General features: G+C 44.4%; 1 protein-coding gene across 2 annotated transcripts in view; it reads right to left on the bottom strand.

Moving 5' to 3' along the window:
• Positions 1-27,156, bottom strand: part of top2b (DNA topoisomerase II beta) — a 159,172-nt gene that overhangs the window by 80,710 nt on the left and 51,306 nt on the right. For both annotated transcript variants that reach the window (XM_068002898.1, XM_068002906.1), the window contains exons 8-14: positions 24,268-24,480; positions 20,100-20,273; positions 19,842-19,943; positions 19,602-19,739; positions 17,802-17,940; positions 17,386-17,543; positions 13,818-13,943 (exon numbers count right to left, since the gene is read on the bottom strand). In XM_068002898.1, coding sequence (XP_067858999.1) covers positions 13,818-13,943; positions 17,386-17,543; positions 17,802-17,940; positions 19,602-19,739; positions 19,842-19,943; positions 20,100-20,273; positions 24,268-24,480 — 1,050 coding nt within the window. The remainder of the gene's footprint in view (positions 1-13,817; positions 13,944-17,385; positions 17,544-17,801; positions 17,941-19,601; positions 19,740-19,841; positions 19,944-20,099; positions 20,274-24,267; positions 24,481-27,156) is intronic.

The following is a 27,156-nucleotide window of genomic DNA, read 5'->3' as shown; positions in this document are numbered from 1 at the left end:
AGAAATGAAGGGGGAGGGCATGCATGTTTCACTGCCAACTGGTCTCCACCTTTCTACTTTTTCCTGCAGTGAAATCTGAGGCTGGAAGTTGGTAAGCTGCAGTAACAGGGCTTGGAGTCGTGGACAGCAGCAGTAGCTGAGATTGAAGCAGGGGAGTGAGCCCTGGCAAAAGTTCAGCAGGAACTGGAGCCACAGCGAGTGACAGCAGCAGCATGAGATCTCTTTTTGCTAGGCTGCTCCAGTAATGTCAATTATGGGGAGTATCCTGGTGTGGTTTCATTGCAAGCAGCAATGAGCATAACTTCAAACCATCCAGAAGGCCACTCTCAACATCTCAGTGAATACCAATGAAATTAAACAGGCCACCCTCCTTCATACCACATTGTCCCCTTCAAGGCACATCACATGATTGATACAACAGGAAGGTAAACGTGGAGGCCACATAAAATGAATGCAATTGGAGCAGCAAAACTACACAGAAAACGTGCAGCCGAACACAATGAATCCACTAACTGGCAGATACTAATCACAAGTGATTAAAGTGGTGGTCGCAACACCAACGAACTACTTTTTTTTCCATTTGGCATGGGTGCATTCAAATCAGCAGCTTTTCAAGATGCAAGGAATGTTTCAACCACAGAAAGCAGAAATTCTACTTTAATTAGACTGGCCCTCTGTAGACCTAAGCCATCAGATGGAGTTTGTGAGGGTACTGTGCCATTTGTAGCTCTCAATCTGTGTTAACAGATCTTATCTGAATGGGCCAATTCCATAAGTCCCAAAAAAACAACTTTTCCTCTGTCAGTAAAAGTACTTCTCAGCAATGAAAGGAAATGAAGGGATGGCAAAAATAAAGCTCCCATCCAGGAGATTAATAAGACTCCTAAAATATATAGGGCTCGATTTTAGCAGGCCTGCGGGTGGTCCTCCGGGAGCGTGGAAAACGCGGACGGCTAATTGCGTGCGTCCCCCGCGCGATAATTGAACTGCTTAAGCCCTGCTTCCGGGTTCTCCGCTCCCCAGCTGCGTGCCGGCCGGCTGCGCATGCGCAGTACCGTCGACGCAATGTAGGAGCTCCACTTAAAGGGGCAGTCTCCCAAAGCCCCTCCTGCTGCAATCAGTAGGCTAGAGATGATGGTTCACCCGAGGGGAAAGGCTGCGCCACGTTTTTCAGACCTTGCGCTGCAGCTGATGCTGGAGGGCGTGAGGAGGAGGAGGGACACGCTCTTCCCTGCGGATGGACGCAAGTGCCCTGCCGCCGCCACCAGGAAGGCATGGGCAGAGGTGGCGGCGGAGGTCAGCAGCAGGGCCAACACCCCAAGGACATGGGAGCAGTGCCGCAAGCGGTTCAATGACCTCACTAGGTCCGGCAAGGTGAGTACACCAACGCACCCTCCCACAACCCGTCCCCACCATCACGCCAAACAGATCACAACCCCTCCTGCAGAGCCACCACAGCGCTCCCGCAGCAATCCTCACAGCCACTCACTCACCATCCTCGCCGTGCCCGCAAGTACCCACCGTCCCTGTCCCCACCCGAACACTACCACACACCCCAATCCCCATGCAATGGGATGGGCATGTGGCACACACATCCTCCCATCCATCTGCCCCACGCTCAACCCACCCACACCGATGCTCGATGCGTGTCACTATGTAATACGCACCCACTCACGCATCTGTGTTTTGCCTTGACAGAAGAGAAGCAAGAACAACAGGGAAAGGGCACGCACCGGAGGTGGCCCGCCGCACCTGGTAGACCTCACAGACGCAGAGGTGGAGGCGCTCGACCTCGCCCGCACGCCACATTGCCTGTCGGTCGCAGATGGCGAGTCTGTCGCTGCAGAAACGGCCGGTAAGGGAAAGCTGACACTCAACACCCATGATCGCGAGTGACCGTATCATCACCTGCCATCAGGCGCACCGTAACGTTGGTGCACATGCCTCATAGTGCCCTCTGTTCTCTTGCAGGGCCGTCTGCGAGCGCTGCGATTGAGGAGGGCGATTCCTCAGAGGACATGGCGGTCTCTGAGGCTGCATCGTCACATCTGAGCCAACCATCCACCAGCGCAGAGACACGCACCTCGGTGGGTCCCCCTCGCCAACTAGTTGGGGTAGCACTTGGTGATTCACCGCGCATGAGTGAGCATGAGCAGACCCTGGTGGCAGGGGCAGCCGCGGAGGGTCCGCGTCGGTGGGAGCACTCATCTCCAGGCTCTGCTCAGCCGGACCCAGATGCTGAACCCAGGGGGCCACCAGTGAAAAGGAGAGTCGTCGAGGGGCACCAGCTAATTGCTGAGGTACTGGGAGAGGTGCCGCGCGCATTGTCCACAATTGCGCAGGCGATGGAGGAGTCCAACTCCTGCATGAGGGCATTGGTGGCGCAGGTACAGGAGGGTACCGGCGACATAGTGTCGCAGGTAGGTGCGGGAGCGTCTGCGGTGGAGGACAGGCTGGCCTCCCTCGAGCGTCACGCACAGCTCCACATTGAGTCCGTGCAGGCCCTGACAACGGCTGTACGGATTCAGGGTGAGCAACATTCCGCCGCCATAAACAGGCTGACGGATACACTAGGGGTGGCCTTGCAAGGCCTCACACATGCCATCCAAACTGCCGTCCAGCAGGGTGGAAGGGGTGATGTGGGCCGAGGCCACGAGAGGGATGATGGTGACCGGGGACATGGAAGCGGGGACGCTTCTCAAGGCGCCCCCACGTCCCACCCGTTGCCCCCCTCTCAACCAGTACCCGCAATGGTGCCTCCTCTCCAGGTGGCTGAGTCTGCCCCTGCCCCGGTGCAGGAGGAGCAGTCTGTGGAGGTGCCCGTGACCCAGGGGCCGTCCGCCCAAAGCATCTACCCGGTCAGGGCGAGAACAGGAGCAACCTGCCACTACCTCTGCTGGAGCCACAGGGGTAGCACCACGTAGGGGTACCCGCAAAAGAAATCCAAAGGCGTTATAAGCACAAAGGGAATGCACCAGGGTATCTATTAATTTGTACACTTTTTGTTTATATTATCTCACATTGTACATATTAAACACTATATTCTCACCACTCCTGCCACCTCTCGTCCATTCTTCCGCGGCCTGTGCAATAGGTGCGTTCCGTGCAGCCCATCATGACGGCGAACACCTGCTGCCACCCATTGGGCACACTGCTGTGGGTGCAGGAGTACTGGCAACAGTCTTCAGTGGAGGGGGCTGGTATGGTCCCTCGCATGTGCAGGTGAGGAGATGCGAGCGCCTCGCACTGTCTGACTCTAGGAGAACCGTTGACGTATGAGTGCCTCCCTGGCCCGGCGAGCATCCCGGTGAGTCGTGGTTCGGCGCATGGGTCGTCCACCATCCTCTGGCGCGTCCGCGTCCTCCTCCTCCTCCTCCTCATCGCCGTCCTCAATGTGGGTGGCGGGTGTGGATTGGGCCTCCTCCAGCGGCACCCCTCTCTGTAGTGCCATGTTATGCAGGGCACAGCAGACAACTATGATTCGTCCCACTCTGAATGGTGTGTATTGGAGCGCTCCCCCAGAACAATCAAGGCACCTGAAGCGCATCTTGAGCAGCCCTATGGTCTGCTCAATTGTAGACCTGGTAGCAGTGTGGCTGTCATTGTACCGACGCTCCGGCTCGGTGATGGGGTTCCTCAGAGGTGTCATGAGCCACGTGTGTAGGGGATACCCCTTGTCGCCGAGGAGCCAGCTGTTGCCGGCGTTGGGTGCCTGGAGGATGGGCGGGACGGTGGACTCCCTGAGGACGAAGGCATCGTGGCAGCTGCCGGGGTATCTGGCGCACACGTGTAGGAATCTCTGGCGGTGGTCACAGATGAGCTGGGCGTTCATGGAGTGATACCCCTTCCTGTTGATGAACAGCCCTGGCTCATGCGGAGGTGCCCGTATTGCGATGTGGGTGCAGTCGATTACACCCTGTACCCGTGGGAAGCCAGCCATGGCATGGAATCCAACCGCCCTCTCCATCTGGCTGCGCTCGTCCATGGCGAAGTTGATGTAGTGCGAGGCCCTGCGGAACAACCCATCGGTGACCTGCCTTATGCACTTGTGTGCAGACGACTGACAGACCCCAGTGATGTCCCCGGTGGCACCCTGGAAGGATCCGGATGCAAAGAAGTTGAGGGCAGTGGTGACTTTGACGGCGACAGGTAAGAAGATGCTGCTTGGTCCATCAGGGAGCAGCTCGTCGTTAAGGAGGCTGCAGATGTCGGCGACTACCTGGCGATTGACTCTGAGCCGACGTATGCACTGCTCCTCGGAGAGGTCCATGAAGCTGAGCCTCGGTCCGTACACCCTGTGCGGAGGGTAGTGCCTCCTGCGACGCATCTCTCTCTGTGGTTGCCCTCCCTCCTGCTGTGCAGGTGGGTGTGCCACAGCACCGTGTTGGGGGGCTCCACGTCTCCGAGGTGGACGGCGTGGACTGCGAGGCTGGTCATGCTGTTCGTCCTCCGAGGATGTCAACGCTCCACCCATCTGGCAGGTGTTGGTCTGAGGGGTTGTGCAGGGTAGGTAGGTGGTTCCTCGCACTGGGGCTGCGGTTTCACGTCGGTCTGTCCTCTGGCTTGGCGGGGGGTGGTGGAGGGCAGGGGTTGCCCTACGTGACGCGGTGGCCTCCTGTGTGGGTGAGGGCTCTCCCACCCGCTGTGGAGTGCACCTTGGCAGCTGCCACAGGCTGCTGGCTGGAACACGACCGGTTGAAGGGAGACTGTTTCCCCCAGTGTGTTTCACACACTGCGTTGAAGCTAAAATCCCACACTTCCTGTTTTGACAGCTGATTCAGCTCATTTAATGACCTCAACAAGCAAGGTAAGTACACTCAAGTGGAACCCCGCTGGCTTTAATTGCCTGTGGGATTCCCACCAGCGGGGCCTGCACACGCAGCCCCGCACGTCAGCGCGGCACCCGGAAGTGGCCGGGATCTCGGCGCGATCCGGTCACGTGACTGGATATCGGGATTTTCGGGGCCCCCCCCGCTGGAAACCCACAGGAAACCCGACGGTAAAATCGAGCCCATAATCTTTGGCTCACAGAATCATAGAAAATTTACGGCATGGAAGGAGGCCATTCGGCCTATCGTGTCTGCGCCAGCTGAGAAACAAGCCATCCAGCCTAATTCCACTTACCCGCATTTGGTCCATAGCCCTGCAGATCACGGCTCTTCAGGTGCACATCCAGGTTTTTTTTTTAAATGAATTGAAGATTTCTGCCTCTACCACCCTCTCAGGCAGTGAGCTCCAGGCCCCCACCATCCACTGGGTAGAAAAAATGTTCCTCATTTCCACTCTAATCCTTCTACCAATCACTTTAAATCTATGCCCCCTGGTTATTGACCCCTCCGCTAAGGGAAATAGGTCCTGCCTATCCACTCTATCCAGGCCCCTCATAATTTTGTACACCTCAATCAAATCACCCCTCAGCCTCCTCTGTTCCAAGGAAAACAACCCCAGCCTATCCAATCTGTCATCATAGCTAAAATTCTCCAATCCTGGCAACATCCCCCTAAGTCTCCTCTGAACCCTCTCTAGTGCAATCACATCCTTCCTGTAATGTGATGACCAGAACTGTGGCCTAACTAGTGTTTTATACAGTTCCAGCATAACATCCCTGCTTTTATATTCTATGCCTCAGCTAATAAAGGAAAGCATTGCATATGACTTCTTAACCACCTTATCTACCTATCCTGCTACCTTCAAGGATCTGTGGTCATGCACTCCAAGATCCCTAACTTCCTCTACACCTCTCAGTATCTTCCCATTTATTGTGTATTCCCTTGCCTTGTTTGCTCTCCCCAAATGCATCATCTCACACTTAGAATCATAGAAGTTTACAACATGGAAACAGGCCCTTCGGCCCAACATGTCCATGTCGCCCAGTTTATACCACTAAGCTAGTCCCAATTTCCTGCACTTGGCCCATATCCCTCTATACCCATCTTACCCATGTAACTGTCCAAATGCTTTTTAAAAGACAAAATTGTACCCGCCTCTACTACTGCCTCTGGCAGCTCGTTCCAGACACTCACCACCCTTTGAATGAAAAAATTGCCCCTCTGGACCCTTTTGTATCTCTCCCCTCTCACCTTAAATCTATGCCCCCTCATTATAGACTCCCCTACCTTTGGGAAAAGATTTTGACTATCTACCTTATCTATGCCCCTCATTATTTTATAGACTTCTATAAGATCACCCCTTAACCTCCTACTCTCCAGGGAAAAAAGTCTCAGCCTATCCAACCTCTCCCTATAAGTCAAACCATCAAGTCCCGGTAGCATCCTAGTAAATCTTTTCTGCACTCTTTCTCGTTTAATAATATCCTTTCTATAATAGGGTGACCAGAACTGTACACAGTATTCCATTTGAACTCCATTTGCCACTTTTCTGCCCATCTGACCCGTCCATTGATATCTTCCTGGTTTTGTGTCATCAGCAAACTTCGAAATATTACATTTGGTTCCCTCATCCAAATCATTGATATATATTGTGAATAGCTGGGGCTTTCCTCCTCACTATCAACCACATGCCTAACTTTGTGTCATCCGCAAATTTCTTAATCATGCCTCCTACGTTTAAGTCCAAATCGTTAACATATACCACTAAAAGCAAGGGACCTAGTACCGAGCCCTGCGGCACCCCACTGGAAACAACCTTCCAGTCGCAAAAACACCTGTCGACCATTACCCTTTGCTTCCTGCCACTGAGCCAATTTTGGATCCAACTTGCCACATTCCCTTGGATCCCTTGGGCCTTTACTTTTTTGACCAATCTGCCATGTTAGACCTTGTCAAAAGCCTTGCTAAAATCCACTTGGACTACATCAATTACTCTACCCTCATCGATCCTCCATGTCACCTCCTCGAAAAATGCAATCAAGTTAGTCAGACACGACCTCCCCATAACAAATCTGTGCTGACTGTCCTTGATTAGTCCATGCCTTTCTAAGTGACAGTTTATCCTGTCCCTCAGAATTGATTCAAATAATTTGCCTACCACCGAGGTTAGGCTGACTGGCCTGTAATTACTCGGTCTATCCTTTGCTCCCTTTTTAAACAACAGTACAACGTTAGCAGTCCTCCAATCCTCTGGCACTACACTTTTATCCAGTGAAGTTTGGAAAATGATTGTTAAAGCCTCTGCTATTTCCTCCCTGGCTACTTTTAACAGCCTGCGATACATTTCATCCAGCCCTGGTAATTTATCCACTTTCAAAGATTCTAATCCCCTTAATACTTCCTCTCTCACTATGCTTATCCCAACCAATATTTCACACTCCTCCTCCTTAACTTCAATCCCTGCATCATCCCTCTCCTTTGTGAAGACAGATGCAAAGTATTCATTAAGAACCATACCCACATCTTCCGCCTCCTCACCTTTTTGGTCTCTAATAGGCCCTACTCTTTCCTTAGTTATCCTCTTGCTCTTAATATATTTATAAAACATCTTTGGGTTTTCTTTGATTTTACTTGCTAATATATTTTCATGCCCTCTCTTTGCTTTCCTAATTTCCTTTTTAAACTTCACCCCTGCACTTTCTATACTACTTTAAGCTTTCCGTAGTATTGAGTTCCCAGTGTCTATCATAGGATTTCTTTTTCTGCCTTATCTTACCCTGAATGCTTCTTGACATCCAGGGGACTCTAAATTTGGCAGCCCCTCCCTTTTTCTTTGTGGGAACATGTTTACCCTGAACCCCTTGAATCACCTCTTTGAATGCCTTCCACTGCTCTGACACTGATTTACCTTCAAGTAGCTGTTTCGAGTTTACTTCTGCTAAATCACTTCTCAGTTTAGTAAAATTGGCCTTTCCCCAACTGAAAACTTTAACTCCGCTCTGTCTTTGTCCTTTTCCATAACTATGCTAAAACTAACTGTATTATCATCACTACCACTAAAATGCCCTCCCACTGCTACTTCTTCCACCTGCCCCTCTTCATTTCCTAGAACTAAATCCAGAACTGCCCCCCTCTCGTTGGGCTTGCTATATACTGGGTAAAAAAATTCTCCTGCATGCAATTTAAGAATTTTGTGCCCTCTATACCCTTCACACTGTTTGTATCCCAGCTAATATTAAGGTAGTTGAAATCTCCTATTACTGCCCTATTGTTTTTGCACTTCTCAGAAATTTGCCTGCATATTTGTTCCTCTATCTCCCTCTGACTGTTTGGAGGTCTATAGTACACTCCCAGTAATGTGACTGCCCCTTTTTTGTTCTTTAGCTCAACCCATAAGGCCTCATTTGATGCTCGTTCTAAAATATCATCCCTCCTCACAACTGTAATTGCTTCCTTAACCAAAATTGCCACCCCCCACTTCCTTTTTTATTCCCCTCTCTATCGCATCTGAAAACCATGTAATCAGGGACGTTGAGTTGCCAGTCCTGCCCCTCTTTAAGCCAAGTTTCTGTAATAGTTAAGATATCATACTGCTACGTGTCTATCTGTGCCCTCAGCTCATCTGCCTTATTTCCTATACTCCTTGCATTGAGGTAAATACATTTAAGGACTGCCAAGCCCCTCTGCTGTTTATTTTCTAACCTTCGTTCCCTCTGCCTTCCTGACTCACTCACTAATTTTCTGCCTTCCATTTCCAGTTCTGACTTTATCCCATCTGAATCCACACTCAGGTTCCCATCCCCCTGCTAAGCTAGTTTAAACCCTCCCCGAGAGCACTAGCAAACCTCCCCACAAGTATATTGGTCCCGGCCCTGTTGAGGTGCAACCCGTCTGGCTTGTACAGGTTCCACCTTCCCCAGAACCAGTCCCAATGCCCCAGGAATTTAAAGCCCTCCCCCTTGCAGCCACGCGTTCATTTACTTTATCCTCCTATTTCTATTCTCACTAGCGCGTGGCACTGGGAGTAATCCGGAGATTACTAACTTTGAAGTCCTGCTTTTTAATCTTTTTCCTAACTCCTTAAACTCCGCCTGCAGGACCTCATCCCTCTTTCTACCTATGTCGTTGGTCCCAATAAGGACCACGACTTCTGGCAGTTCACCCTCCCCCCCTCAGAATGTTCTGCAGCCGCTCAGTGACATCCATGACCCTGGCACCAGGGAGGCAACATACCATCCTGGAATCATGCCTGCGACCGCAGAAACACCTGTCTGCTCCCCGAACTACGGACTCCTGCAGCATAACCTTAGCAACAATTTGTTTCGGATAATCCATTTTTTCAAAAATGTTGAAGCCAACTTGCAATGGAGAATCTACTCCCATGAAGTAGCAACAAGGTCCTCCTATGATGTTCTGAACACTGGAGAAGATTGAGCTGATAAGTCTTGAGGTTCTGACAACACCATTATCACATCTGCATGACATGAAGACAAAGGTGGTGAGCAATTAATTTCACCCAGATTGTTTATTTACCTCGTAACTGTTGTAGAAACATAGAAAATAGGAGCAGGAGTTGGCCAATCGGCCCTGCGAGCCCATACCCCTTGATGCCTTTTGTGTCTAGAAATCTATCTAGCTCCTTCTTAAATACATTCAGTGATTTGGCCTCCACAGCCTTCTGTGGTAGAGAATTCCACAGGTTCACCACCCTCTGAGTGAAGAAATTTCTCCTCATCTCAGTCCTAAATGTCTTACCCCGTATCCTGAGACTGTGACCCCTCGTTCTGGATGCCCCCCCCCACCCCAGCCAGGGGAAACATCCTCCCTGCTTCCAGTCTGTCTAGCCCTGTCAAAATTTTATATGTTTCAATGAGATCCCTGCCATCCCAGGAATCAGTCTGGTGAACCTTCGCTGCACTCGCTCTATGGCAAGTATATCCTTTCTTAGGAAAGGAGACCAAAACTGCACACAGTACTCCAAGTGTGGTCTTACCAAGGCCCTGTATAACTGCAGTAAGACATTCTTGCTCCTCTGCTCAAATCCTCTTTCAATGAAGGCCAACAAACCATTTGCCTTCCTAACTGCTTGCTGCACCTGGTGTATAAGGACACGCAGGTCCCTTTGTACATCAACACTCCCCAATCTATCACCATTTAAATAATACTCTGCCTTTCTGTTTCTCCTTCCGAAGTGGATAACTTCACATTTATCCATGTTATTCTGCATCTGCCATGTATTTGCCCACACACTCAACTTGTCTAAATCACCTTGAAGCCTCTTTGCATCCTCCTCACAACTCACGATCCCACCTAGTTTTGTGTCATCAGCAAACTTCGAAATATTACATTTGGTTCCCTCATCCAAATCATTGATATATATTGTGAATAGCTGGGGCGCAAGAACTGATCCCTGCAGTACCCCCCTAGTTACTGCCTGCTACCCCAAAAAAGACCCATTTATTCCTACTCTCTGTTTCCTGTCTGTTAACCAATTTTCAATCCATGCCAATACAGTACCCCCAATCCCATGTGCTTTAATTTTGCACACTAACTTCTTATGTGGGACTTTATCAAAGGCCTTCTGAAAATCCAAATAAACCACATCCACTGGTTCTCCCTTATCTACTCTACCAGTTACATCCTCAAAAAACTCCAATAGATTTGTCAAACATGATTTCCCTTTCATAAACCCATGTTGACTTTGTCTAATCCCATTGATATTTTCTAAGTGTCCTGTTATCACATCCTTTATAATAGACTCTAGTATTTTCCCTTCTACTGATGTTAGGCTAACCGGTTTGTGGTTCCCTGTTTTCTCTCTCCCTCCTTTTTTAAATAATGGGGTTACATTTGCCACCCTCCAATCTGCAGGAACTGTTCCATGATCTATAGAATTTTGGAAGATAACAACTAATGTGTCCACTATTTCCATGGCTACCTCTTTTAGTACTCTGGGATGCAGATTATCAGGCTCTAGGGATTTATTGGCTTTCAGTCCCATTAATTTCTCCAGCACTATTTTTTTTACTAATACTAATTTCCTTTAATTCCTCCTTCTCACTAGTCCCTTGGTTCCCTAGCATTTCTGGGAAGTTATTTGTGTCCTCTTCCGTGAAGACTGAACCAAAGTATTTGTTTAATTGCTCTGCCATTTCCTTGCTCCCCATTATAAATTCTCCCATTTCTGACTGTAAGGGACCTAACATTTGTCTTCACTAATCTTTTTCTTTTTACATACTTATAGAAGCTTTTACAGTCCACTTTTATGTTCCTTGCAAGTTTACTCTCATACTCTATTTTTCCCCTCTTAATCAATCTCTTGGTCCTTTTTTGCTGAATTCTAAACTGCTCCCAATCCTCAGGCTTGCTACTTTTTCTGGCAACTTTATGTGACTCCTTTTTGGATCTAATACTATCCTTAATTTATTTTGTTAGCCATGGTTGGGCTGCTTTTCCTTTTGTGTTTTTGCGCCAGAAAGGAATTTATAATTATTGCAGTTCATGCATTCGTTCCTTAAATGTTAGCCATTGCCTATCCACCGTCATGCCTTTTAATGAAACTTCCCAATCTATCATAGCCAACTCACTCCTCATACCTTCATAGTTTCCTTTGTTTAGATTTAGGACCATAGTTTCGGATTAGACTACTTCATTTTCCATCTTAATGAAGAATTCTATCATGTTTATGGTCACTCTTCCCTAAAGGACCCCGCACAACAAGATTATTAATTAACCCCTTCTCATTGCACAATACCCAATCTAGGATAGCCTGTTCCCTGGTTGGCTCCTCAACACACTGGTCTAAAAAACCATCTCATACACACTCCAGGAATTCATCCTCCACAGTATTATTGCTAATTTGGTTTGGCCAGTCTATATGAAGATTAAAGTCACCCATAATTACTGTGGTACCCTTGTTACATGCATCTCTAATTTCCTGTTTGATGCCATCCCCTACATTACCACTACTGTTTGGAAGCCTATAGACAACTCCCACTAGTGTTTTCTGCCCCTTGGTGCTTCTTAACTCCACCCAGACTGATTCTACATCTTGATTTTCTGAGCCAATATCCTTTCTCACTATTGCTCTGATTTCATCCATTACTAACATCACCCCACCTCCTTTTCCTTTTTGCCTGTCTGTATTTGACCCAGAGCTGAGCTTCCGACCTCATATCTTCTCCATCACAAAGACCGCCTATTTCCAACTCTGTAATATCGCCCATGTCCGTCCCTGCCTCAGTCCATCGACTGCTGAAACCCTCATCCCCAATGCTCTTCTGGCTGACCTCCCATCTTCCACCCTCCACCCTTCATAAACTTGAGCTCATCCAAAACTCTTCTGCCTGTATCCTAACTCGCACCAAGTCCCCTTCACCCATCATCCCTATGCTTGCTGATCTACACTGGCTTCAGGTCCATCAACGCCACATATTTTATAATTCTAGTGTTCAATTCTCAGCATGGGCTCACCCCTCCTATCTTTGCAACCTCCTCCAGACCTACAACCCTCCATGTGTTCCTCCAACTCAGGCCTCATGTGCATCTCCCCGTTCCTTTGCCCCACCATTGGCGACTGTGCCTTCAGCCATCTAGGCCCTAAGCGCTGGAATTCCTTCCCAAAACCCTTTATCTCTCCACCTTTCTCTACTCCTTTAAGACGTCTAATGTCGTATTCTTTGGTGTTAATTTTTGTCTGATTAAGCTCCTGTGAAGTGTCTTGAGAGATTTTATTACATCAAAGGCTCTATATAAATGCAAGTTATTGTTGAGCACATAATCTGGGCTAGTACTTCAATACAGTACTAAGGGAGTGCTGCATTGTCGGAGCTACAGACTATTTATGAGGCATTAAACGTAAGCTCTGTCTGCCCTCTCTAGTGGATATAAAACTTCCCATTACACTAATCGAAGAGGCGCAGGGGAGTTCTCCTGGTGGCCTGGCCAATATTTATCTCTCGACCAACAACACAAACAGATTATCTAGTCATTTATCTCACTGCTGCTTACGGAACCTTGCTGTGCATAAACTGTCTGCCATATTTCCTAGTGACTACATTTCAAAAGCACTTAATTGGCTGTGATGTTCTTTGCGACATCCTGATTTCGTGAAAGGCACTATATATTTGCAAGTTCTCTTTCTTTAACTTTGCCTTGCTTACACCTGTGAAATAGATATTCTAATTTCTAACTATGAGACAGAGGAGATCGGTTTGAGAAAGAGAAAAAGAGTGTTTGTTTCCTCATTCTAATTTTTTTTATATAAAGGAAGTTGAATTTTGAAAGCAATCAAAGCCTCTTTGAGGAAGACAGATAAGTAGAAAATGAGGGAAAGGGGCTGAGTTAAACTAATTGCATGTGAGTGGACCTCTGGCCTCTCACCACTTGCCCTTGGAGGGAGCAAGTAGGACGGGGTTAATCAATAGAAGGGCAAGGAGACTGACAGCAGGTCGAGAAGAAAGGCAGAATTCAGAGGTTGAGTAGGCAGTTCAAAGGAAAAAAGAGGAAAGGTAGTGATGGTAGTAAGGAGATGGTAGGAAAGAGGTGTGCATTTGGGAGATGAAGGAGTAGAGGAAGGGATGGAAAGGAAACCAGAAAGCTACATTTTACCAGCATTCCATACACCAAATGCAACCTGCAGTTATTGTGACACATTTCCCTGCCATGCCACCCACCATCCCTACCCAAAAGGAAAGATAAAAAGAAAAAAAAACAGATGAGAGAAACAAAAATAATTAAAAGAAAAGAGAAGAGCAAGAGACAGAAGCAGAAGAGAACAGTGAGAAACAGCAGCATGTAAGGCAATAGTGACCATATTCTCCGACATTCAGTGTGCAATACCCCGGGAGATCAACTAGTACTTTAAATATTTGCATGCAGCAGCATTATAGTGCTCACAATGTCAGATTTTCTGTAATGTTAACAGAGGACTATGAATATTCATATTTTGTTTTAATTAAACATTTTAATTTAACTTGACATTCTGACCTGATCAGTCATGATCATAATCTTGCCATAGCGAAGAGATTTCAGAGATTCTGCATCATCGTAACTTTTCTTGTACTGAAGGCCAACTATCTTGATAATGTTGTTGATTTCTGCATTCTCCATTATCTGCATGACAAAAAGTCATTCATACCTCTGCTTTTGTAGAATTGCAATATTTCACAACTTTCATGCTGTTAATTAACAGACTGGAATTTGCACCATATCCACTTGAAATCTTTTTTACATTTGACATATACACAGGTAGTCACTTACAACAGTAACCACAGCAATTGTAATTAGTTCAACTACTGTTATGAAAATTACAAGAAGTGGCACTTTCAGTGATGCCTTAAAATTAATTCAAGAGCTGAAGTCTTGACAAATTCAGACATCAAATGTGTAAAACCGTTCAATTAGCTACAGAATTTCAGGTATCCATCTAATATTTGAGTGCCAGGGCTTTAAAAAAATAAATTAAATTACTGGAGCTATATCCAATTAAAATTATATACAATTTCCCCCCATTTTTTAAAATTCACAAATCAAAAGTATTGTAAAGTACGCCAAGAATCTACAAGGTTCGCACTATTTGCATTACTTCAGGGCATCATTACACATACCCCTTGACCACACAGTGTGAGGGAACTTATTGCTACTGGGTGTGGAGGAGGGAAAAGAGAAAAGTGCACCATTACACATAAAGGAGGTACAGGAGATGTTGCGTTGGGAGCAATATGGTAATCCCAGAGAGGTTATCCCCAATGGCAGCAGTACATTAAAAAAGAGAGACCAAAAAATCTGTGTAGATTATAAGCTAAATGACTACACAGAGGATAAAGCCGACACCATGCCTCAAATGGAGGAGATTCTAGAAAAACTAGAAGACACCAGGTATGTGAAGGCTCTAAGCCTGAAGGGTTTTTGCACTCTGCACTTGTTATAATGACATGGGTATACAAAAAAATGCCATGTGCACAAAACTCATACTAGCTGGTCCTGATTATTCTCTTGCTTTCATGGTCCATACCGATGCACAGACTGTACTGAGCCAAGGAAATGACTATAGGGAGGAATACCCAGTTGTTTATCTAAGTCCCAAGTTAATATCACAAGAGATAGATTAATGTGCAATTGAAAAACAATGTTTAAGTGCAGTCTTGGTAATACAGAAGCTACAATTGTACTTATATGAATTGAAGGTTACGGTGTGTTCTAATCACAGTCCCTTACAGTCAACCTGTGACAAAAATGCATGTCTTTTGCAATGCAGCATTGTTTGTGAGGACACAATATGGTCATGCAACATTGTAGTGGTTTCCAAAACAGGAGTGTCGATGCACTGTAACATCAGGAATGAATCTAGTTTTGATCCTCACAAGCGCCAAATCAGTGACACCAACAAGCATTGAGTTCAAAGAGGGGAGTGGGAAGTAATGCAACAAAAATCAAGTATTTGTTCCCAGTTTTTGTTTGGTGGCTGTTCCTCTAAATCTAATCATGGTACCTAACCAATTTTTAAAAAACTATTGCCATCCAGATTCCTTTACCAAACTTAACTCGACTCAATGTGGTATGCTTTGTTGGTTACAGGCTTGATAAGGGAAGCCTTTCCACCATCTACAAGGCACAAGTCAGGAGTGTGATGGAATACTCCCCACTTGCCTGGATGAGTGCAGCTCCAACAACAATCAAGAAGCTCGACACCATCCAGGTCAAAGCAGCCCGCTTGATTGGCAACCCATCCACCATCCTAAACATTCATTCCCTTCACCACCGGCGCACTGTGACTACAGTGTGTAGCATCTACAGGATGCGCTGCAGCAACTTGCGAAGGCTTCTTCAACAGCACCTCCCAAACCCGCGACCTACCACCTGGAAGAACAAGGGCAGCAGGTGCATGGGAACAACACCACCTGCACGTTCCCCTCCAAGTCACACACCATCCCGACTTGGAAATATCACCGCTGGGTCAAAATCCTGGAACTCCCTACCTAACAGCACTGTGGGAAAACCTTCACCAGACGGACTGCAGCGGTTCAAGAAGGCGGCTCACCACCACCTCCTCAAGGGCAATTCGGGATGTGCAATAAATACTGGCCTTGCCAGTGACGCCCACATCCCATGAACGAATAAAAAAAAATTCAAATTTAACAAGGCCATGCTTTTGGTTCGGTTTGCATACAACAACAATATTTTAAAATTTGAGTGGACAATTATTCAAACTACACAAAATCCCTGTAACACTATTCTGCTTGAATTGGACAGCCAGTTTGAAATTTCTAACAACAGTTAGACGCCTGGCAGTCGTGAAAAAAATTAAGAAAAGAAACAGTTTTAGGTGCCTTACTTTAGAAAAGATGTCATGGAGAAAAGATTCATTAATGTGATACCAAGTATGACAGGCTTTAGTTATGAGGAGAGATCAGAGAAACTGGCGCCCCTTTCTTTAGAACTAAGATAGCAAAGAGAAGATTTGAGAGGCATTCAAAATTATAGGAGGTTTTGATGAAGGAAATTGGAAAAACTACTTCCACTATTTGTTTGTTTGCCTTTTTGCTAAGTGAATTTGCTTAATAGTTTTAAACTTATAATGAGGTCTGTAGGTGTGATGCTCCATTCGTTTACTGAAGACAACTGAGATCCTATCAAAGTTTGGATAGGGCCAATAAATAATGAACATAATTTTCTTTAGTTAACCAGGATGCATTACAGAAAGGTTACATGGATCTCAAAGCTGGGATACATTCTCCCAAAATGTATGGGGAGTTAGATCTCTCTCGTGGGTGAGTCATATAGGAATATGAGTAGGCCATTCAGCCCCTCGTGCCTGCTCCGCTATTTGATAAGATCATGGTTGATCTTTAATCTAACTCCATATACCTGCCTTTGGCCCATATCCCTTAATACCTTTGGTTGCCAAAAAGCTATCTATCTCGGATTTAAATTTAGCAATTGAGCTAGTATCAATTGCCGTTTGCGGAAGAGAGTTCTAAACTTCTACCACCCTTTGTGTGTAGAAATGTTTTCTAATCTCACTCCTGAAAGGTCTGGCTCTAATTTTTAGACTGTGCCCCCTACTCCTAGAATCCCCAACCAGCGGAAATAGTTTCTCTCTCTATCCACCCTATCTGTCCCCCTTAATATCTTATAAACTTCGATCAGATCACCCCTTAACCTTCGAAACTCCAGAGAATACAACCCCAATTTGTGTAATCTCTCCTCGTAACTTAACCCGTATCTATGATAAGAGAAACAAAATAATCTGAAGAAAGGTAGAAACCGTCCGAAAATGTCGCACTGGTTAATGTGCACAGACACACCCCAACATATATACACTCACACATATACACAAATATTTTAAAAACTTATTTCTTAATTAGCACGCCAATGATAATATCTTGCCAGAACTTTCATTTTGAGGTTACATCTCAACAGCTTTACTCACAGTTGTTTTACATGCAAGAGATTTCTATCTGACTGAGGGTCAAAAAGGCATATACTTCATTCAAAATGTGAAAGCGTAATGCAATATGAATTGTTAGATTCTATCACCTGTGTGCAGTCATACCTGCTTGTGTGAAGCTTCTCGAACATTGAGAAGTTTACCCCTCAGTGGGAACACACCATATCTATCACGCCCAATGACACCCAGACCTGACACAGCCAAGGATTTGGCTGAATCTCCTTCTGTCAGAATCAATGTACAGTCTGAAGAATGTCTGCCACCTGTTTCAGAAATACATACATGTCCGTAACTTGTACAGTTTTTCTTATTAAAGACTGATGTTACACTAATTTAAAAAAAGCATTTTATACTCAAATATCTGAATGAGCTTTTGGCAACTACTGTAGCTCCAAACTTAAGACAAGCTTTCACTAATGACCATAATAGGAATGAACCATTCTATTTTTAATAAAGGCTCTAAAAGGTAGCTTAAGTTATCTCTATTCTAGTAAATATGAAAGCAAAAACACTTACTGTACCTGCATCATTGGCATCATCCAGTTTTGGAATGCCTTTAATTTTGCTGTGTTTTACTGAGGAACACTTCTTGTTAAGTTGGGTCTGGGCTTTAAATTTGACCCAATTTAGTATACTTTCAACAATGCCGCAGTTATTTGCCTGGAAGGACCAAACAGATTTTCATTCCCTTTACAACTGTGAATATGTCAATCTTGATGCCAAAACATTCTGTACATTTTAACAATACAAAATGCAAAGAAACCAAAGAATGCTGAAATCTTGAGAAACCCCATGACGGTTGGAAAAACACTTCCTAGTACATAAGCAACTGTCATTTATATAGTGTCTTTAATGCAGAGAATCATCCTAGAGGGGAGAGAAAGTAACTGAGCCATGGTGGGAGTTGGTAGAGGAAACCATAAGCTTGGTGGAAAAGATGGGTTTTAAAAAAAACTCCTTAAAACCCAAGAGAGGCGACGTAGAGGGTTTTAGAGAGGGAATTTCAAGAGTGTAGAGATGAAGCTGCTACCAATAGTAATATGTGGGTGAAGGGGATTGAGTTTAGAGATAAAGATTTTCATTGGGATTGGGGTTGTTAAGGAGACACTGGAGACAGAAGAAAACAGTTTTGCTGATGGATAGGATGTGGGTCTGAAACTCAGTTCTGAGTAAACAGGCCACTGAGGATTGCACGACTTGTTTCAGCTTGACTGAATAACTGGGGAGCAGGATGGAGTCGGTGGCAAGGGTGTGGAGTTTATGGCTTGAGCCAAAACATTTTGAAACCTCACCTCTTGTCTTAGTAAATATCATCCTACCAGGTCCAGGTAAGTTAAGTGTAGGGAGGCAATCCCAAGGGAGGGCTGTGGAAGGTCAGTCGTCATGAGAGCATTCATGACCCTCCTGACCCCACAAAATCACCTACAAACTGCTTTTTAAACTTTTTCTGAGCAGCCTTTAAGGGCCACTAGTTAGGCCACTCAAAGCCAAATACCAATGAGTGGAAGCAAGCATGGTGCATGTTCCACCGATTGGTACTTCAAAATTTCATGGGGCTCCAATTGGCATCATAGGACCCTGGTTTGCACGGGATAATGAGGAACCTGCCTGTTACCAGCAGGAGCCTGGCCTGGCCTGGCCATTTCAAGGCCCCAACCAAAAAATGGCAGAGCCCCATCAGTGGGAACGGGGTGGTAAGTGCTGCATCGCTATTTTAAATTGCAGTACCAGCCCAATCCCAGCCAGTAGAAGAGATGAAAACCGGCTCTACAGATTTCATCCAAGTCAGAAAAACAAAGAAATACAAGCTTGAGTAACATGAAAGGTCAGGGGCAAAAAAAGTTAGTTTTCTAGGTACAAAAAATGAAAACAAGGAGCCAACTTTATGAAAGGAGGGTGAAGTTATACTAGATGGATGTGCTTCGATAGGCCTTTCCCCATTCCTGACTTTCCTTATGCATTTAAGTACTCCTAGATCTTAAGCTCACCATTCAAATGCATTCAAAAGGAAGCTAGATTCAACAAAGCAGAGAAATATGGGTTGGAGTAAAAATTGATTTGGCAACAAAAGCAAGGGATAAATTGGTCAGATCCTGAAAAAGGACCGAAACGGTAGAGCAAAGTAGATGCTCTAAATGGCCGGTACATGCGTTACATATGTTATAAAAACCTTCTTAATAGATCACTTACTCTATTTTCAGAATAACCATTTAAAAAAAAAATCAAGTTGGGAAAAATTTCTACTTACACCTGATGTTGGAAAGCAAACTAAAACTTATAGAACATTGTAAATATCGATGTATTAACATTGAAATACTAACCGCTTTGAAGAATTTCTCAGAAAGGACACACTTGGACCCAAAGTTCTTAGGTTGAAGAGTCATATTTTCCTTTGTTTGAGAATCAAATGTTGGGTTTTCAATCAGACAGTTGACAAAGACCCATACATGATTTTTTACCTATGTAAAAGGAGAAAACATCTGTATTTATCTTCTTCCTAAATTAATGAGTTTTTTTTTCATGTTAAGGTTTAAGTACAATTCTGCTAAAAAAAATCTTACCTGAAAAGGTTTCACGGATACTCCAGCTTTGTTTTTCTTTTTGACAACTTCAATAAGTTTACTAACAATCTGATCAACTACGTAATCAGCATGTCTACCACCCTGTGAAAATAGGATCTGCATTAAATTCAGAATCTTAATATTTCTAATTTGCAAATAAGAAAAATATATCCATGAACAAAGTTTCTTGTATTTTTAAAAAGCAATGGTTGAATGTATGTATAACACACAAAACTGCACTGGTTCTCAAATACTAACCTTTGTGGTAGCAATGCTATTTACAAAGCTGATTTGCTGGAAGCCTTTCTCACTCATGGTCAGGCACACTTCCCATCGATCGTTGACAGATTCATGAACCATCTTCAGTGCAATGCCAGTTTCATCCAATTTATCTTTCACATAAAGATCAACATAGCTCCGGAACCCATTTATCTATAGGGCAAATAATAAAACACTTAAGTCAAAGTCAAAGCATACATCACACATATACCACTAGTTTGCCTATTCCTCACCTCCAATCCTTTATTCCTTTTCCCTCCTTTTTCCTGCTGCGTCCATCCTTTGAAGCTTGTTGTAATTCTTCATTCACATGCACCCTTAATGTAAACTACCCCTTACACCAAAAGCTATATTTTCTGTAACCATTAATTTCTTAAGCCACGGTTTTGAGTGATTATGCTATGGGTTAGGGGAGTGATGCTGGGGTGGGGGAGGTGCTGAATGGAGTGCCACATAAACAGATGTGAAAAATACTAAAGTTACAAAAATTCTGGTAGCATTTTTCACAAGACAAACATGGATGAGAAGAGTTAATCAGCCCATCTTAGCTTATGCTTCTAGAAAGTACTCAGATCTCCCTATCACAGCATCCAAATGCTCCTTACATATTTCCACATTCGACTTAATGCATGACAAACTTCCTATAATCAATCCAAAATCTTCCTTTCACTAGCTTGAAGCCAACTTCCTTAGTCCTTTTGCATTTTAATTTGAAGTAGTGTTCTGGATTTACCTTCTTTCAACCATTAACTACCATATACATCTCTAGAAAGTCATCTGTCACTTTCTTTCCAAGTTGAAAAGCCCATATTTCTCCAGTTTTTCTAATGGCATGGATCAGTATTGTGGGTCTTTAATGTCTCCCCCTTGCGTCCCAGTAACCAACAAATGGACACATTACTCTGGGCACGGTTCAGCAAGGCACTGAACAGTTTAAGCACGACTTCCTTCAATTTATAATCTACTGTTTTTAGTTCAGGATTACATTTGCTTCTTTGCTACTCCTTATTAATTGGACATATTTAATGCAGTGTCTATTAATATCCCTACATCTCTTTCAACATCATTCAAGGAGTACTTATGCTGCCTATTTTTTCTATGTGCAGCAGTTTATACTTATCAATCTTTAACTTCAATAGTCACTGTTCTTTCCGCTTACATACTTTGTCTAATTCATTGAGTACTTCATGAGCTGTCTCCTCAGATTCAACTGTCCCTCCTAGTTTGGCATCATTTGCAAATTTCATGAGTTTGCATAGAGCTCTGAATCCAAGTCGTTAATGTAAATCAGATAGTAGGAATCCCAACATCAATGCCTGGAACAATCCACTGGGGAGCAGCCGCACCTGAACTTTACTCCCCGAACAAGCATATAATACTTCTTCCCCACCAGCCAATTTCTTATTCATTCCCAGGTTTAACTTTGAATCCCCACTGCTTTAAACTTAAGTTGTAGCCTTAAGCTTAAGCAGCAGCCTGTCTGAATTCTGTTCAAGTATTTTTTAGAAAGCTAGGTACACCACATTGAGGGATTAACCTTCTCAAAATGCAGTCAAGGAGGTTGGTGAGGCAAAATTCCCCCCTTCTGAAAGTGTCAGTTGCCATTTACTGAGTTATGATTATAGAATTAATAGTCAATACTCCTGATAATAGATGCTATTATTTTACCAGTTACTAATGTGAAGCTGATTGATTTTTAGTTGTTTGTTTGTCACCCTCTGAAAATTGGCATCAGGTTTGCTTGTTTCTAATCTAGCAAAAACTCGCTAACAGCCGACTCCCTCATTACAGGGATCAACACTTCACGAACCTCACCTCTTGTCTTAGTAAATACTATCCTTCCTGAATGATTTAGGTCAAAGTCGCTAATTTGACTATTACAAAAACTGGAGTATGAACCATTGTAGATAATTTTAAGAATTTAACGTAGTAACTGTTTGTGAGAAGACAGATGGCTACATCAACTATTTACCAATATTGGGAGAATTTCGATTGACTTTAAAATTTTTTTTTGTAATTTCTGTACTCCAGGTGAGCAATGTTAACACTGGATAATGAAACAATTTTCCACTTTGCACATTCATCATTCACTGACTAGATTATCCTAAACTATAATTTGACTGAGTTAAATACTTCAGAAGAAGCATGATTACTGGTTAAACAAGTTGAATACAGAAAAAAGCAAATAATTTTTGGGGGAAAAAAATTCAAAGCACCACTTCACTTCCCCTTCAAGTGCTGCATTATGGGTTATTCAAAATATAGTATTGCATAAAGACCCAAAAAGTCTTGCATTGTGCACAATTCCACCCCCCCCCCCACCGCCTTCAGACACAATTGTGTCACTGCTATTACCACCACGCTGATTTGATCATTTTTCTTACCCCTTGAGCTCTGCAATACTTGGTCTCCAAGGTACTGATGTTGATATCAACTAAGCTTTGAGACATCCCACTCTCCAGCCAAGGTAGCAATGCTTCAGGCCTTCTTTTAAAAAAAAGTTCCCCCCCCCCAACACACCCACCTCTGCTTCCCCATCTATTGTTGGCCACCACTGGTCTCCCACACCCGTTTTTAGCCACTCCCCAGTCTGCCCATTTGTAGCCACTTCCCAGCCTGCTCAGTGGCTTTTGTTCCCATGCTCCCTGATCCTCATCTCCAGCATCAAACTCGGAAACAGCCACTTGTTTTTTTTTTAAAAAGCACTTGTAGCACTATAGTCTATTTATTGCACTATACAAGTGTTTAAAAAGACAAAGTGCCAGTTTTCCAACATAGGGCTAAGAGGCTTTCAGATCAGGCTGAGGGAGGGGATGAAAGAATAGTGAGGGGGGGGGGGGGGGTCAGGAGGTAAGGGAGGAGTTGAGATGAGTTGATGGGGTTAAAAAGGGGCAGAGTGAGGAATGCGAGGGGCACTCCATCTTTTGCAACATATTTTCTGCATCATTTTTTATGTCAAGTTTTTTCTGATACCGTCACATTACCTCCATTACTCTACTTCCAGCAGTTTTCTATTGATTTCACTTACCCTGAAGTCTTGCACATTTGGTCTTGAAAGTGGGTAGCGCTATTGCCTTATCTTTAAGACCTCTCAACTGTCACCAGCTTACATGGCACCATAAAGACCAGATTCAGGCTAATACAGCTTTCAGGAGAGTTTTAATTGTTAAGTATATTTAAAATTAATTTTTTTCCCACTGGTCCCAACTCAGTCATTTCTGGGCATCCTCCTCTCAGGCCTTGACTGCACCTGTACCTACCCCTATCCTCTACAATCAGAATTTTACTCATACCCCCAACAATTTCCCACCATCGGATATCTTCATGGGCCTTGGCATTCCCGTCTGCACCCATCCTAATGCTGTCCTTATGTTCCTCTTTGTAAAACTTCCCTGTCCACCTGTGTCTCATGGTTCTGATTCCCTTCCCCACCATGTTGCATCTCTCACCCAAAAAGAAAAATATAGAAACAGAAAAGGACAGAGCAAAGCAGGGATGAGCTAGAGAAAAAAACAGCAAGGAGCAGCAACATGAAGATAATAGTGTGCCAAGATGGAGACGATATGGTATAACTTATAAGCAATGCCACAGGAGATCAATTAATAATTAATTTTAATAAGTGCATTTGTAGAATGGGGGAAAAAATTATGTTTAATTAATGGTTTGGGAAATCTAGAATGCAACAAAATTTAACTAGGAAAAAAATATATTTTTTAAAGTTTAGAAATTTTCTTCACAAGGGAGAAACTTAGAACGCATCATGTTGAAAGTGCCACTCCCTGATAAGACACAGGTTCACAATTGTAATTCTCTTATGCTCAGTTAACATTTTAGCCATGTAATTGTAGTGAAGCATCCAGCACAATACCAGGCACTTCTCCACCAGGAAGCATAGAGAAATCTAAAAGCCAGTCATCCTGGCCCACTCTTGCACAACTGTAATGGTACAAGATGATCCTGTAGCCTACGAGATTTCTTTAAGGCACAAATAACAATTGAAAAAATAAAACAAACTCACACAAATTAAAGTTAATTTGAACAGCTGGCATGAATGTAACTTAAAACTTTGGATCTTCTAGTTGGAAGCAAAGTGCAAGTACCCCAAAACATCCTACAAATATTAATACTACTTTTTTAAAATGCTTACTGGCAATTTCTTTCCATTGAGCATGACTTTGACTCCTTTACATGACCCAGCTACATCGTAAGCCCTTCGAGTCATGAGTGCCACTATATCTTTATCCAGTTTTTCCATGTTGAATTTTGACAGATCAGGTTGGAATGTAATACATGTGTAATCATCACCGTCAAAATATTTAATCTTCGCCTCAGATGATTTGTTCATATTGTTTGTCCATGTCTGTTTAAGGGAAACAAAAATATTTAGTAGTTTTGTTAAATTCCATTTTATTCATGGCTTAGGTACAAAATTAACAAATATTGCTGTTTTCATATTACAGAAGTTATCCCTCGTGAATATGATTACAAAATCATTTTACATGGTCTGCTTTTGTTAATAGGATAACAACTATGGACAATCACTCATCCATGTATAAAGGAATAATAATAAAAGGAGTCACATAACATATTAGCGCAGATAAAGTAAAGGCTTTAGTTTAAAAATAATAGATGCTTACGAAGGAAAAACAGTGTTCTACAGCATCAGGCCGAAATGCTATAAAAATATCGGTACAGATAAAAAAAATTTAAAAATTGGCAAATAGAACTCTAAATCAGCAATTGGAACTATCTAAAGAAATGGAAAAGATACAGTGACAAAAGTACATTTTGTCTATGTTTAATTTTCAATATTTTTATATTGCTAGAATCAATATGAAAGGGGCCAAAATAGGTCACACAGGGGTAAGATCAGTAACGGCTACCTGTTTTCTGCAAGATGGAGAAAATTTACATACAGTTTAGCATGCAAAAGGTATTATTTCAGATGCTTTGTTCCTCAGATCACTGTCACATCTTACTGCTTACGGTGTCATTCTATTTAACTTACTCAGTTTGACATTTCAGTTACAGAAAGTGAGGCTGCTTGATGTTTCTCTAGACTATCAGAAATGGAGATCATATTTGGTTCAAGCCATCTTGCCTCAGACCAAAGAATTGGGCTTGGGCGGGAGTAGCAGGTTTGATTGACAGTCGAGTCTGAGAACTTTGAGAAAGAACCAAAGTCCTTAGCTGGCTGCAGTCCTCTTTGACTGACAACTCAGTGGCCATGGGTTTTCCAATTATAGATACTGGATTTTACATCAGCCCACTGTTACATTAGCTCACTGTTAGCACTTTTGTCCGAGTCCGAAGACTGCGGGTTCAAGCCCTACTCCAAAGACTTGAACGCATGCGCAATTGGCATAAAGACAAGCAGATCAGAGGGTTAAATGTGTGGCTCAAAAGAGTGGTGTGGGAGACAGGGGTATCGATTCATGGGACACTGGCACCAGTACTGGGGAAAGAGGGAGCTGTTCCTTTGGGACGGGCTCCACTTAAACTGGGCTGGGTCCAGTGTCCTGGTAAATCAAATAACTAGGGCTGTAGATAGCGCTTTAAACTAAAAAAAGGCAGGGGAAGGGGGGGTTCAGATGAGGGGAAATTTAGAAATCTAAAGAGAAAAGTCAAGGCATTAGAGCAGTGTAGCGATTCGGGTAAAGGTAAGCAGAGTGAGACAGGAAGGGACGGAGAGTTTAACGCTAATAGTGCATCAGCGAATAAGGAAAATTGCCCAGGTATGTCCTGTCCACAAAAAGCAGGACAAATACAATCCGGCCAATTACCGCCCCATCAGTCTACTCTCAATCATCAGCAAAGTGATGGAAGTTGTCGTCGACAATGCTATCAAGCAGCACTTACTCACCAATAACCTGCTCACTGATGCTCACTTTGGGTTCCGCCAGGACCACTCGGCTCCAGACCTCATTACGGCTTTCGTCCAAACATGGACAAAAGAGCTGAATTCCAGAGGTGAGATGAGAGTGACTGCCCTTGACATCAAGGCAGCATTTGACCGAGTGTGGCACCATGGAGCCCTAGTAAAATTGAAGTCAATGGGAATCAGGGGGAAAATTCTCCAGTGGCTGGAGTCGTACCTAGCACAAAGGAAGATGGTAGTGGTTGTTGGAGGCCAATCATCTCAGACCCAGGACACTGCTGCAGGAGTTCCTCAAGGCAGTGTCCTAGGCCCAACCATCTTCAGCTGCTTCATCAATGACCCTCCCTCCATCATAAGGTCAGAAATGGGGATGTTCGCTGATGACTGCACAGTGTTCAGTTCCATTCGCAACCCCTCAGATATTGAAGCAGTCCGTGCCCGCATGCAGCAAGACCTGGACAACATCAAGGCTTGGGCTCATAAGTGGCAAGTAACATTCGTGCCAGACAAGTGCCAGGCAATGACCACCTCCCCATGACATTCAACAGCATTACCATCGCCAAATCCCCCACCATCAACATTCTGGGGGTCACCATTGACCATAAACTTAACGGGACCAGCCATATAAATACTGTGGCTACAAGAGCAGGTCAGAGGATGGGTATTCTGCGGCGAGTGACTCACCTCCTGACTCCACAAAGCCTTTCCACCTTCTACAAGGCATAAGTCAGGAGTGTGATGGAATACTCTCCGCTTGCCTGGATGAGTGCAGCTCCAACAACACTCAAGAAGCTCAACACCATCCAGGACAAAGCAGCCCGCTTGATTGGCACCCCATCCACCACCCTAAACATTCACTCCCTTCACCACCGGCGCACAGTGGCTGCAGTGTGTACCATCCACAGGATGCACTGTAGCAACTCGCCAAGGCTTCTTCGACAGCACCTCCCAAACCCGCGACCTCTACCACCTAGAAGGACAAGAGCAGCAGATACATGGGAACAACACCACCTGCACGTTCCCCTCCAAGTCACACACCATCCCGACTTGGAAATATATCGCCGTTCCTTCATTGTCGCTGGGTCAAAATCCTGGAACTCCCTTCCTAAACAGCACTGTGGGAGAACCTTCACCACACGGACTGCAGTGGTTCAAGAA

The sequence above is a fragment of the Heptranchias perlo genome, chromosome 2, assembly GCF_035084215.1.
Source record: "Heptranchias perlo isolate sHepPer1 chromosome 2, sHepPer1.hap1, whole genome shotgun sequence".
Classification (NCBI taxonomy): Eukaryota; Metazoa; Chordata; class Chondrichthyes; order Hexanchiformes; family Hexanchidae; genus Heptranchias; species Heptranchias perlo.
Note: the sequence above shows the minus strand (reverse complement) of the source record. Positions and strands in the feature narration are given on the sequence as shown.